At 38.4% G+C, this 13,776-nt stretch overlaps 1 protein-coding gene across 2 annotated transcripts in view; it reads left to right on the top strand.

Annotated features, from left to right (window-relative positions):
- Positions 1 to 1,990: 1,990 nt before the first annotated feature.
- LOC117517175 (collagen alpha-1(XVIII) chain-like) overlaps positions 1,991 to 13,776 on the top strand; it is a 114,937-nt gene continuing 103,151 nt past the window's right edge. The window contains exons 1-2 of one of the 2 annotated variants that reach the window (XM_034178152.1): positions 2,000 to 2,039; positions 2,149 to 2,231. In XM_034178152.1, coding sequence (XP_034034043.1) covers positions 2,150 to 2,231 — 82 coding nt within the window. In that variant the 5' untranslated portion in view covers positions 2,000 to 2,039; position 2,149. Of the gene's footprint in view, positions 2,232 to 13,776 lie in introns of both variants that reach the window. The other variant, XM_034178146.1, reaches the window with a different exon arrangement.

Genomic DNA, 13,776 nt, shown 5'->3' with positions numbered 1-13,776 from the left:
AAAAGCTAACGGTAGCCTGTTTGATTAGCATTAGCAAGCATACAAATGTTATTGAATTTTCATCCCTCTGTAGTTTGTGTGATGAAATGAGTTTCTTTTATATTTTAGTGACAAGAAAATTATTTTGTTGATACATGTAATGGTTGTACAAATAGTTTGCTGTTTTTAGTCTGACAGAATGAGTGTTTTTTCAAACATTGGTGGTACTTGTTAGTTATTCTTCCCTTTGTGTGAACATCTATGACTTTCTTTGTGGAATGTAGTTTTAAGTTCACACTATAGACAGGTGTCACTGTGAAGCTGACGTGTCTGAACAGAGTCAAATTCAGGAAAACTGATGAAGTTCAGCCTGTAACAGGGCTCAAACATCTGCAAAGATGTGGCGTAACTTTGGTATTGTTTAAATTTAAAATGTGTAAAAGGCCTAAAGGTTTGTGTATTTACTCTAACAAGGACCTTACTGTTCTGGGTGTTAAAATTGTGAGACTGAAAGATAAATTCTAACTGAAGTGAAAGTTTGTGAAGTCCGTGAAATTATTGACCTGAAGCCTTGTTGGCTGTTGTGGGAAATGTGGAAAGTTAACAGAAATCCGACAGGAGGAAATGTAAGTCTTCAAAATAAAAGTATAATCGTTTCAAAATAGAAACTGGATTTCCCCCAGTCTATATTTTCTTCCACCAATATGCATATATTGTTGCAGGATATTTTAAAAAAAACAATCCAACTTCAGTACAATGTGGTGCACAGTTGGGTCTTTGGGCCAAGAGATATCGGATTCTATTTGGACGTGGATCCAGATCAATGGGCAGATCTTGCATTTGATCATTGATTTGGACGTGGATCCAGATCAATGGGCAGAGCTTGCATTTGATCATTGATCAAAGGCAAGTAACTTCAAAATCATAGTAACTGCATGACTTAAGATAACTACCATAGGTAACTGATTGGGTTCAGGTCATTGAATAAAATTCAATCTGGAACTTAAGAGGACTTGTAACTATGATAAAAAATATTCGTTAAAATTTTTGCAAAGTCTTGCTTTTGTTTCAATGTAATTTGTACTTTGGCAAAACAGCACAAAAAAACTGGACTTCAGCTCAGTGCTGATAAAGTGCAAATAAAGAGATAATTCATAAAATAAAATAATTAATAATTAAAATAAAATAATTTATTTATTTTATTCACATTGGTGATTTTAACCATACATTGTAAAACTAGAATGACACTCGGTGTGTATAGTCCTGCTGGGGTGCCCCATCTCACGTTATTAAAAAATTTAAATTTGCTCAGTTTATCTGAATATCCTCTATTATTAAAACAGTATATCTTGAATTTTTTTTTTTTTAAAGAAAGAATAGATTAAAACATGGCCTGAGTCCTACCCTCAAATTTCATGAAATTTCTTTTAATATTTGTCAAACCAATTCAACAAATCTCATAAACATTGTATTTGCATGCTGCAGTTAAACTAACAAACAAAAGCTTTTAATACATGTTTCTAAGATTTTTATCCAGGTCCATCTTAAAAAATATGGGGAGGCGGGGAGCATTTCCACACAAGACAAAACATTTTCATAATTTTCAATCAATCAATCAACTTTTTTCTTATATAGCGCCAAATCACAACAAACAATTTTGAAAAACAAACAAACAAAAAACATTTCATCAATACATTGGAGGACATTTGACTATTTTACCCCAAAGTGTCCAGGCTCTGTGATATTCAGTGTATTATCTTTTGAATAAAGTTTTTTGTTTGTTTGTTTGTTTTTTGAGTGGTGGTAAAAATTGGATTTGGATGATGTTGAGAAAATTCTATATCCAGATTAGGTTAATTATATTTTCTGTGGACGTTTGCACAATAATCTTCTTAGGTGGACTTTTACTTTGAAAACCGTTAGAAGAAGTTTGGTTTGTTTCACTGCTTTTGACTTTGTAGAGGCTGTTTTTGCGCGCAGCTGTGCGTAAAGGTGCCCTCAGCCTGTCACAGGTAGACGGGGGACGGGGAGCGTTTGTTCTCCTCCAGGAGCTGCTGAAAGTAGGAGCTGGCCATGAGAAATTCTCCTCTGCAGAGCCTCTGATATGACTTTTTTTTTTTTAAATATATATATATATTTTTCCTGATTTCACGTTTTGGTCGTTTGCAGGATGCGCCGACGCGTAAGGTGGTCGATGTTGGTCTGCGCCATCCTGCTTTTGGCGGCGTCACACCTAAAGACTCAGCGCATAGGTGAGAGGATGCATGCAAAATAAACACAAACAAACAAACAGACAAACATCCTTTAAAGAACCGTGTTGTTGTTGCATGCTGAACATATATATTCCAATGGAATTTTGCTGGAAAACGTTACACCATTTTACACACAAACAGTTATATTTATCTATGTATTTTATTTTATAAACCGCAGCACGTTTTAAAAAATCTTAGTATTATTAAATATTTTTCTCATAATTATTTCTTTCTTATTATGACTTATATGACACCCAAATAGATCCTTGTTTGCTTTGTGGATTGTAAGTCACATACATCATTTGTGCTATGAGTGATGTCCCTACTGTGCATTTTTGTACTACTTACTTTACATTTTTGCCCCATGCGTTTCACTCTATTATGCATCCATTAGTTTTTGTAAAAAATGCTTCTGTGATATGAAGAAATAGAATCCAGCAGCCACAGTGTTCATGGGGACAATTTTAGCAGCGGTTGAACCACTGTCAGATGAAGAATTGGACAAGTTCTAAAATATCAAATGGCGTAGATTTAAGTGTCATATAAAACAAATAATGAATGGTTTTCATTTATGAAATGAAAATAATATTTTCAGTTATTGAAAGATGGAATGTACAATTCAGGTCATCATTGAATGGTATGTTCCATTTTGAACTCACGCAAATATTTTTACCATTGCACTAATAAACATTCATTATTTGTACATCATCTTATTATGACTTAGTGTGATGGAGGCAAGCTGGTGTGCTGTGAACATGGCAGTCAAGGCCTCACTCCCTGGACAGCCAAAGGATACTCTGCCCACAAAGGCCAGAGCCCGGGTTTTAGCCGAATGGGAGGAGTCAAACACAACAACACAAAGCAGGGCAAGCCGCTACATGAGCATCACCTCATAATGGCTTAACGCTACAAAATTTGTTTATGGTCTAATATTTGTAATGCACTAAATTATAATAACTTCCTAAATTGTAAATTTGAGCCACAGTCTTGTAATTATTAACACATTGTAATTACAACTTAACATCTTGCTGTGATTGGGCATCACATAATAATCATTTAACATGACAAAATTACTGCCTAATATTTGTAACTTACATAATCAAATAATAACTTCTTAAATTGCAAATGTGAGTCACGATCTTGTAAATATTTAGCCAGTGGTGGGTACAGATAACCAAAAAATTAACATTGATAACATAATCAGATAACTGAAAAGTTATCTTCGATAAAGATAAAAAAAAATAAACCACCCAAAAATGTATCAGAAGTTACAGATAGCCAATTCTCTATCAATTATGACACTCCGGTCAGGTGCAGGTCTTGAAAAATAAAGTCATGCTGACTTATGGTTTTGATTATAAATAACATTAATACCGATAGAATAACTCCATTAATGTCAATTATGTCATTTGTACAAAGTTAAAATATAACATATATCTTTTAATGTTGAGTAATGCACTAATTCTGAGGTTCTGTAACAAACAGACAGATCGCAAAGGATTCTGGGTAAAAGTGCCTCTTTTTGGAGCGAGGCGGAGGGGAAGGCGAAGGGCTACAAATCCCTCCGTTTGGAGGGGTAGGAGGAGCTTACTGCTGTCTCTGAAAAAACAAACATGGCGCCGAAAGAGCCGCACAAATGAAGCGGCTTTCATTACAAATTACGCTGTTTAGAAAGTTATAACTTGCCAAAAACTTTACAGACAGTTGTCTATGACAGCAGCGTGTATGCTGCTGGATGCATGTTTCTCTTTTGTCTGCACATGATTGAGATGCTTTTCTAGGCAAGGGGCTCTCTTCTATTTGCAAGGGGTTATTGCTGTGTGTCTGTTACAACACTTTTAACAGGTGAGTGCTAGACTAATTTTAAAAATGCTTGTCGCTGTTCAGCTTTGTTTATTTTGTTTATCGGACAAAGATTAATTGGAAGATAATTGGTCCAATAATGGTTTTTAAAGTTATCTAAAAAGATAATCTGATAAAGAAAACATTATCTTTGATAATTATCTGTTATCGGATTATTGGAAGTGTGCCCACCACTGTATTTAACACACTGTAATTATGACTTAACATTATGATTCAGCATTACAAAATTAGTTTAAGGTCTAATATCTGTAATGTGCTAAATTATAATAACTTTCTTAGTTGTACATTTAAATCACAGTCTTGTAATTATTAACACATTGTAATTACAACTTAGCATCTTGTTATAACTTGGAATCACATAATAATCTTTTAACATTAAATAATTACTGCCTAATAATTGTAACTTACAACATCATAATAATAACTTCCTAAATTGCAAATGTGAGTTACCATCTTGTAATATTTAACACATTGTAATTATGACTTAACATTGTTATGATTTAGCATTTCATAATGATTTAGCATTACAAAATGAGTTTAAGGTCTAATATCTGTAATGTGCTAAATTATAATAACTTTCTTAGCTGTACATTTGAATCACAGTATTGTAATTATTAACACATTGTAATTACAACTTAGCATCTTGTTATAACTTGGAATCACATAATAATCTTTTAACATTAAAAAATTACTGTCTAATAATTGTAACTTACAACATCATAATAGTAAGTCCCTTCGGCTGCTCCCTTGTTTGCACTCGGGGTCGCCACAGCAAATCCAAGGTGGATCTGCACGTTGAATTGGCACAGGTTTTACGCCGGATGCCCTTCCTGACGCAACTCCACATTACATGGAGAAATGTGGCAGGGGTGAGATTTGAACCCGGAACCTTCTGCACTGAAACCAAGCGCATTAACCACTTGGCCACCACCCCTGCTTACCACATCATAATAATAACTTCCTAAATTGCAAATGTGAGTCACCATCTTGTAATATTTAACACACTGTAATTATGACTTAACATTGTTATGATTTAGCATATCATAATGATTTAGCATTACAAAATTAGTTTAAGGTCTAATATCTTTAATGTGCTAAATTATAATAACTTTCTTAGTTGTACATTTAAATCACAGTCTTGTAATTATTACCACATTGTAATTACAACTTAGCATCTTGTTATAACTTGGACTCACATAAAAATCTTTTAACATAAAAATATTACTGCCTAATAATTGTAACTTACAACATAATAATAACTTCCTAAACTGCAAATGTGAGTCACCATCTTGTAATATTTAACACATTGTAATTATGACTTAACATTGTTATGATTTAGTATATCATAATGATTTAGCATTACAAAATTAGTTTAAGGTCTAATATCTTTAATGTGCTAAATTATAATAACTTTCTTAGTTGTACATTTAAATCACAGTCTTGTAATTATTACCACATTGTAATTACAACTTAGCATCTTGTTATAACTTGGACTCACATAAAAATCTTTTAACATAAAAATATTACTGCCTAATAATTGTAACTTACAACATAATAATAACTTCCTAAACTGCAAATGTGAGTCACCATCTTGTAATATTTAACACATTGTAATTATGACTTAACATTGTTATGATTTAGTATATCATAATGATTTAGCATTACAAAATTAGTTTAAGGTGTAATATCTGTAATGTGCTAAATTATAATAACTTTCTTAGTTGTACATTTGAATCAGTGTAATATCTGTAATGTGCTAAATTATAATAACTTTCTTAGTTGTACATTTGAATCACAGTCTTGTAATTATTAATACATTGTAATTATAACTTAGCATCTTGTTATAACTTGGAATCACATAATAATCTTTTAACATTAAAAATTACTGTCGAATAATTGTAACTTACAACATCATAATAATTACTTCCTAAATTGCAAATGTGAGTCACCATCTTGTAATATTTAACACATTGTAATTATGACTTAACATTGTTATCATTTCGCATAATTGGCAGCATGGTGTCTTCATGGTTAGTATGGTTGCCGCGGATTGCTTCCAGGCTGATCCTTTTTGTGTGGAGTTTGCGTGTTCTTCATGTGTTTATGTAGCTTTCCTCCGGGTGCTCTGGTTTCCTCCCACTTTCAAAGACATGTCAGTTCGGTGAACTGGAACTTTAAATTGACCATTTGTGTGAGTGAGCATGTGAATGTGTTTGCCTCTCTATGTCATGCTCTGCCACGGACAGGATGTACCTTGCCTCTCTCCCAATCACTGCTGGGATAGGTTAGGCTCTGGCCCGCCCATGACTCTTAATGGAGTAAGGTGGTGTCAAGAATGAATGGATGGTAAATGGACTGCAGTTTTGTAATTATGACATAGTGGTAATGGTAAATGAACTGCATTTATCCAAAGTGCTTTACAGTGATGCCTCACATTCACCCATTCACACATCGATGTCAGCATGCTGCCATGCAAGGCGCTCATCTTCGATATTGGGGAGTCACATTTACAAAACCCATTATTTGAAAATAAGTCATAAAGATGCTAAATCACCAAATATTTCATCTTAGTATGTTTTCAATATGACTTATTGAGTGCTAATTTTGCCTTACTGCCACATGACTTAAATCATCTAATCCTGACATAGTATTAGCATAGTGAGTCATAATTGTAAGACTCTATGACATATGAAATAGTTTGTTTATGAGATGCTATGATCATGAGATTAGGGATTATGTGATGCAGTGCTAATTTATGTAAATGCATCATAATTTTATTGCAGTATGCCATAAGTGTGACTTACTCTTATAATATGACTTTGCATCACAAACAGTATTTGATGCTTGTAACTATTCCATGTTTAGTCACAAGAGTTAGTATCTCATAATGTGGATTCTCTCTTTCCTAATTTTATCCCTGCATTTCATAGTGTCATGAGGATGTGCAACTTAATAATGAGTGTGAAAATGAAAACGTGAATGTGACTCCTAACATGAGTGTTGTGGTGACTTCCTGTCATTAAACTGGTTGCACAGTGAATATTAAATCCATTAACATTGGAAAATGGGGAAATTGGGGAAATGGTTGATTTAATATTGATCTGTCTTTCTGGTGACCCGCGATGTCAAAGTCTGGTTTTTGAGTCTGGAAGGAGTTTATGCTGAATGCAAGTGTCTGGACTTGTCTATTTGGAATTATGAACAGCTCATAGCATCTCTTCTGATGTCACTCTGTTGGCTGTTTGCTTTAGAAAAGTGAACATAGAAAAGCAGTTTGCTTCTTCTAGTCATGCACTGACCTGTTTTGCTGACACAAGTGGAACAAAAAAACGGTCTTTATCAAAGTGTGTTTTAATTACAACCCCAAATCAGAAAAAAAGCTGGGTTGGTATGGAAAATGCAAATAAAAAACCCTGATGTGATTCTTACTTTTAATTTGACTTCTGTTCATTACAAACCGTTGAACCCAAGATATTTCAAGTTTTGTCAGGTCAGCTTCATTTCATTTGTTCATATACATCCAATCCTGCATTTTAGGCCTGCAATACATTCCAAAAAAAGAAAAAATTGGGACGGGACAAATAATGAAGTAAAAGAAAGAAAGAAAGAAAGAAAATCACAGAAAATGAAATAATGATGTTTATCAAACAGGTGATGGTCATCATGATTTGGTGCAAAAGCAGTAGCCATGAAAGGTTGAGTCTTTGAGGAGCAAAGATGGTCAGAGAATCTCCAGGTTGTCAACAAATGTATAAATATAAGTAATGTTCTCAAAGAAAGATTAGAAAGGATTTGCATATTTTTTCTCTCCACAGTAAGATCATTAAATGATTCAAGAATTTGGAGGAATTTCAGTGCGTGAAGGGCAAGGTCGCAAGCCTAAGCTGAAAACCCATGACCTCCAATCCCTTACATGGCCCTGCACGAAGAGCCGCCATTCATCAATAGCTGATATAGCAACATGGGCAATGGATTACTTTGAGAAACCTTTGTCAAGCACTACAATATGGAGTTCTGATTGACAAATTCCACTTAAAACTTCACTGCACAAAAGAAGCCTTATGTTAACCTGCTGTGCCAACTTCTCTGGGCCTAGAGGCATCTGGGTGGGTCCATCATACAGTGGAAATGTTTATTATGGTCAGATAAATCAATATTCCAAATCTTTGGAATATTGAAATGGACAGTGTGTTACCAAAAGTGAAATGGACCATCCAGCGAGAAGTCCAAAAGCCAGGTTCTGTTATGGTATGGGGTTGGGTCGGTGCCCATGGCAATGGTACAAGGGCCGATTGAGAAGATTTGAGCCCGACCCAGAAATACTAGGGTAGTAGCACCCAGTGAGTCAAAACTTCACACATTCTTGAGAAATGCTGGTTTCTTAAAGTGCAAAAGATGGAGAATCATGTCCTACTTTTTCTGGGACAAGCTCAAAACTTCTCATTCAGCCCTTGTAATTTACCTTTGATGGCACCATTGATGCATAAAAGTGCATATAAATTGTAGAGCAAAATATGCTATCTTCAAGGCAACACCTTTCCCAGGAACAGTTATGCTTTTTCAACAAGATAATAAAAAAACACATTCTGCACACATTACAATGGCAGGGCTGCAGAATTAACGGGGTACAGATACTGGACTGGCCTTCCTGCTGTTCTGAAATGTCCCCAGTACAGAATCAGTTCAATTCAAATTCATTTTATTTCATTTATATAGTGCCAAATAACAACAAAGTTGCCTCAAGGCGCTTCCCACAAGTAAGGTCTAACGTTACCAACCCCAAGAGCAAGCACACAGGCAACAGTGGCAAGGAAAAACTCCCTCTGATGATTTGAGGAAGAAACCTCAAACAGACCAGACTCAAAGGGTTAACCCTCTTCGTGGGCCATGCTACCGCCACAGTTGACAATACAAATATACAGGAAATTTTTGGAGTCCATGCTGGTGCACAGGACAGGAGGCCCACAGAAGAAGACACCCACTCCCATCTCTGGATGGAGCCAATGTGTGGAAAATTTTGAAATGAAAAACAATGACCCTGTACTGTTCCAAACCTTCAGAAATGTTTGCAGGATGAGTGGGACAAAATAACACCTGAAATGCTTCATCGCTTGGTATGCTCAATGCCAGAACATTTTCTAACTATTTTGAGAAGGAATGGTATTGTTACAAAGTGGTAGATGCCAACATTTTTTGGACTGTATTGCAGGCTTGAAATGCAGGAATGGACATATATCAGGGGCCTGTCACACTAGAGCATGAATGTCGTAGGAATTACACGAATTGGAAAAACAAAACAGAATTCGAGCTGCATTTGTACGGACAGACATTCATACAGCCGTATACAAATGCCGTTCAAATACCTAGAATGTGGCATGAAGCTGGCTCGAATGATTTGTGCACATTCGGAAGGCAGCAGCTCCTGAATCTGGATCAACTATCCAGAGTGCAGGTCAAATGACACAACACAGCATGCAATATGAAAAAATAAAAACAGAATATAATAAAAAAGGCAAAGAATAAAAAGAACACAGCACAAAACCCCACAATACCTGCTGAATGCCCCATCCAATGCCGTATGTACCACCCAAGGTTTGGGTGGAAGGCAAGCAAGGAGGGCATGGCAGGGCGCGGGCTGTAGTCTGCTCTGTTGAAGACCTGCCATGTCACACTTTTGAGGTTCAAATGACATCCAACCCATGGACCGGTTACATGTAAATCAGGGTCCCCTGACCATCACTGGAATGCATGTTTGATCAGATTATTATAGATATCTGGTTACTGACGTGCACACTCACAGCCATCATTACCGGTAATAGCCAACGGTCGCGGTGCAATGCAGTGAATCTACGTAGAGGGGACCCTATGACACACAACAGTCCATGTATTGGATAAAATGCGAGAGGTGAGGCAGGTCCTGACATTAATGCAGCAACCCCTCCTCCAACTCTCCCCCCGCCTTTCTTACCCACCAGAAAATTTTGGCATGGGCGCAGTGCAGGGAAGCCATCAGCTGTTTATGAGCGCACACACGCAGCTGAGCCCACGTGTTCCAGCCTCACGCATGCACAGCACTTTGATTAGCTGGTGCCAACTACATCACTGTAGTGCTTTACTGATCCATATGTAATGATTTCTGACACATATCTCTCAAAAGGGGGATAAATAAAAGTATAAAGATGATTGAGCGTTTGCTCACCTGCACCCCTGCTACACATTTCAGTCCAGCCTGGCTGCAGGCTGGCTGGCGTGTGCCGAGTGAGGCCATCTGGAGCTGTTCCAAAGGTGACTATATATGCTGTTGATACTGTGATGGCTTGGTAATACAGTTGGGATGTCACTCCTTCATATGTTGATATGTGGTGCTGTGCATGGTGCAGTGTGCCTCTGAGACGCACTGACTCGCTGCGCAGCTCACCTAACCGGGCTATTACAGATACATGGCCATGCCTTCTCATGGGTTACATATATGGTTTATGATCATCTTCATAGCTGTAACATTGCGTGAATCTGCACGGCGCCCTACCCCATGATGAGTCAAAGGCTCTGCGCGGTGTGCCACTTTCGACCATAATGTGCAAGATATCACAGATCCATTGTCAGTTCATCGCATGTGTCAGAGGATGTATCTGTAATATCATGTTAACATGGCAGTCAGACCCTGTCCAGACAGCTGCACTGCGCATCAGCACTTCATTGAGGCACGCTGACTGCTGTGACACACAGTGTATTCGTGTGATTGCACAATGTTCACGTTTAGTGCACATAATAATTGTGTGCCACAGACTTTGCCTATCACAACAGTTCCTTTGCGCACCATGAACAGGAAGCACCGGGGCTTCTGACTCATCAGGGGCACAATCAGGACATGCCAGCAGGATTTGGCATGCCTGATCCATTTCGAGGTTCCCTTGAACGCAATCAGAATGCTCCGAATGCAGCCCAAATGCGGTGCGACCGGCCTTCGACCGATGTTCAAATATTCCTCAGTTTGAATGCAGCATGACAGTGGTGTGCATGTTCTCTACATTCGGGCTGGCCATGTGAATTTGACATTTTGTTCAGTGCCACACGAATGCGGTACAACAAATTTGAATGCAGCTTGAATACAGCTCGAATTGCACGAATGTTGAATGCCCATTGGTATGGCATTCATGCTCTAGTGTGACAGGGAGGGTGGTCGAGATCATTCGGCCAGGATTTGACGTGCTCGAACAATTCGTCCAACCCCTCAAATGCAGTTCGAATGGTTTGAATTGCATACGTATGTCGTACCACATTCGTACGGCCTTCAGATTGCGGTATGACTTCAACTCAACCGCTGTTCGAATGGTTTCCAACAGGAATGCAACACGAATTTAGAGTGCCAGAGTGCATGTGCTCTGTCCACACGAATATGCCGACTGCTGTACGAATGCTGTACGAGGCGTTTGAGTGCAGCTCGAATTTGCATGGCTGTTGTTCGAATCGTCATTCGTATGGCATTCGGGCTCATTTGTGCTCTAGTGTGACAGGGTATTAACAAATAAAATGAAGTTGATGCAATAAAATATGACATATTTTGTGTTCATACTATCTGGAATGAAGTAAAATTCAAGGTATATGTAAGAATTACAGCCTGACCAATATATCAACCGATAATATCAGCCGATATGATCCTTCCATCAGCATATTGGTATCTGTGTTATTTTTGCACATTTGAAAACATATTTTTGCTGGGCAAAGACAACGAAGAAGAGGAGGAAAACGTTGCCACGAACAGCGGGAGAAGAAGAAAACTAGAAGGGTGGAGAGTGGGGACTTTGAATGTTGGTAGTATGACTGGTAAAGGGAGAGAGCTGGCTGATATGATGTAGAGGAGAAAGGTAGACATATTGTGTGTGCAAGAGACCAAGTGGAAGGGAAGTAAGAGCAAGAGCATCGGCGGTGGGTACAAGTTGTTGTACCATGGTGAGGACAGGAAGAGAAATGGTGTTGGGGTCATTTTAAAGGAAGAGTATGTTAAAAGTGTGTTGGAGGTTAAGCGAGTGTCTGACAGGGTGATGAGTGTGAAGTTGGAAATTGATGATGAATATCATCAGTGCATATGCCCCACAGGTTGGTTGTGAGATGAAGGAGAAAGAAGATTTCTGGAGTGTGTTAGATGAGGTGGTGGAGAGTGTGCCCAAGCATGAAAGAGTGGTGATAGGAGCAGACTTCAATGGGCATGTTGGTGAAGGGAACAGAGGTGAGGAGGAAGTAATGGGTAGATATGGTATCAAGGATAGGAATGGGGAAGGACAGATGGTAGTTGATTTTGCAAAAAGGATGGAAATGGCTGTGGTGAATACCTACTTTAAGAAAAGGGAGGAGCACAGGGTAACATATAAGAGTGGAGGAAGGTGCACACAGGTGGACTACATTCTTTATAGGAGATGCAAGCTAAAATAAATCACAGACTGTAAGGTGGTAGCAGGAGAGAGTGTCACTAGACAGCATAGGATGGTTGTTTGTAGGATGACTTTAGAGGTAAAGAAGAAGAAGAGAGTGAGAGCTCAACAAAGGATCAGATGGTGGAAGCTGAAGGAGGAAGACTGTTGTGTGAAATTTAGCGGGCAGGTGAGAGAAGCACTAGTTGGAGGGGAAGCAATTTTGGACAACTGGAAAAGTACTGCAGATGTGGTGAGGGAGACAGCTAGGGCAGTACTGGGTATGACATCTGGACAGTGGAAGAAAGACAAGGAGACTTGGTGGTGGAATGAAGAGGTCCAGGAAAGCATAAGGAGAAAGAGGTTGGCGAAAAAGTTTTGGGATAGTCGGAGAGATGAAGAAAGTAGACAGGAGTACAAGGAGATGTGGCGTAAGGCGAAAAGAGAAGTGGCAAAAACAAAGGAAAAGGCATATTGCGAGCTGTACAAGAAGTTGAATAGTAAGGAAGGAGAAAAGGACTTGTACCGATTGGCCAGACAAAGGGACAGAGCTAGAAAGGATGTGCAGCAGGTTAGGGTGGTAAAAGATGCACATGGTAATGTGCTGACAAGTGAGGAGTGTGTACTGAGAAGGTGGAGGGAATATTTTGAAGAGTTGATGAATAAAGAAAATGAGTGAGAGAAAAGGCTGGATGATGTAGTGAGAGTAAATCAGGAAGTACAAGAGATTAGCAAGGAAGAAGTGAGGGCTGCTATGAAGAGGATGAAGAGTGGAAAGGCAGTCGGTCCAGATGACATTCCAGTGGAGGCATGGAAATGTCTAGGAGAGATGGCAGTAGAGTTTCTAACCAGATTGTTTAATAAAATCTTGGAAAGTGAGAGCATGCCTGAGGAGTGGAGATGAAGTGTGCTGGTTCCTATTTTCAAGAACAAGGGTGATGTGCAGAGCTGCAGTAACTACAGAGGCATAAAGCTGATCAGCCACAGCATGAAGTTATGGGAAAGAGTAGTAGAAGCTAGACTTAGAAAATAGGTGAAGATCTGTGAGCAGCAATATGGTTTCATGCCGAGAAAGAGCACTACAGATGCAATGTTTGCTCTGAGAATACTGTTGGAAAAGGACAGAAAGAGTTACATTGTGTGTTTGTGGACTTAGAAAAAGCTTATGATAGGGTGCCAAGAGAAGAGTTGTGGTATTGTATGAGGAAGTCTGGAGTGGCAGAGAAGTATGTTAGGGTAGTGCAGGACACGTACAAGAATAGTGTGACAGCGGT

This window comes from Thalassophryne amazonica, chromosome 1 (assembly GCF_902500255.1).
Source record: "Thalassophryne amazonica chromosome 1, fThaAma1.1, whole genome shotgun sequence".
NCBI classification, from domain to species: domain Eukaryota; kingdom Metazoa; phylum Chordata; class Actinopteri; order Batrachoidiformes; family Batrachoididae; genus Thalassophryne; species Thalassophryne amazonica.
The sequence above is the reverse complement of the archived record's forward strand: the minus strand, read 5'-3'. Positions and strand labels throughout refer to the sequence as shown.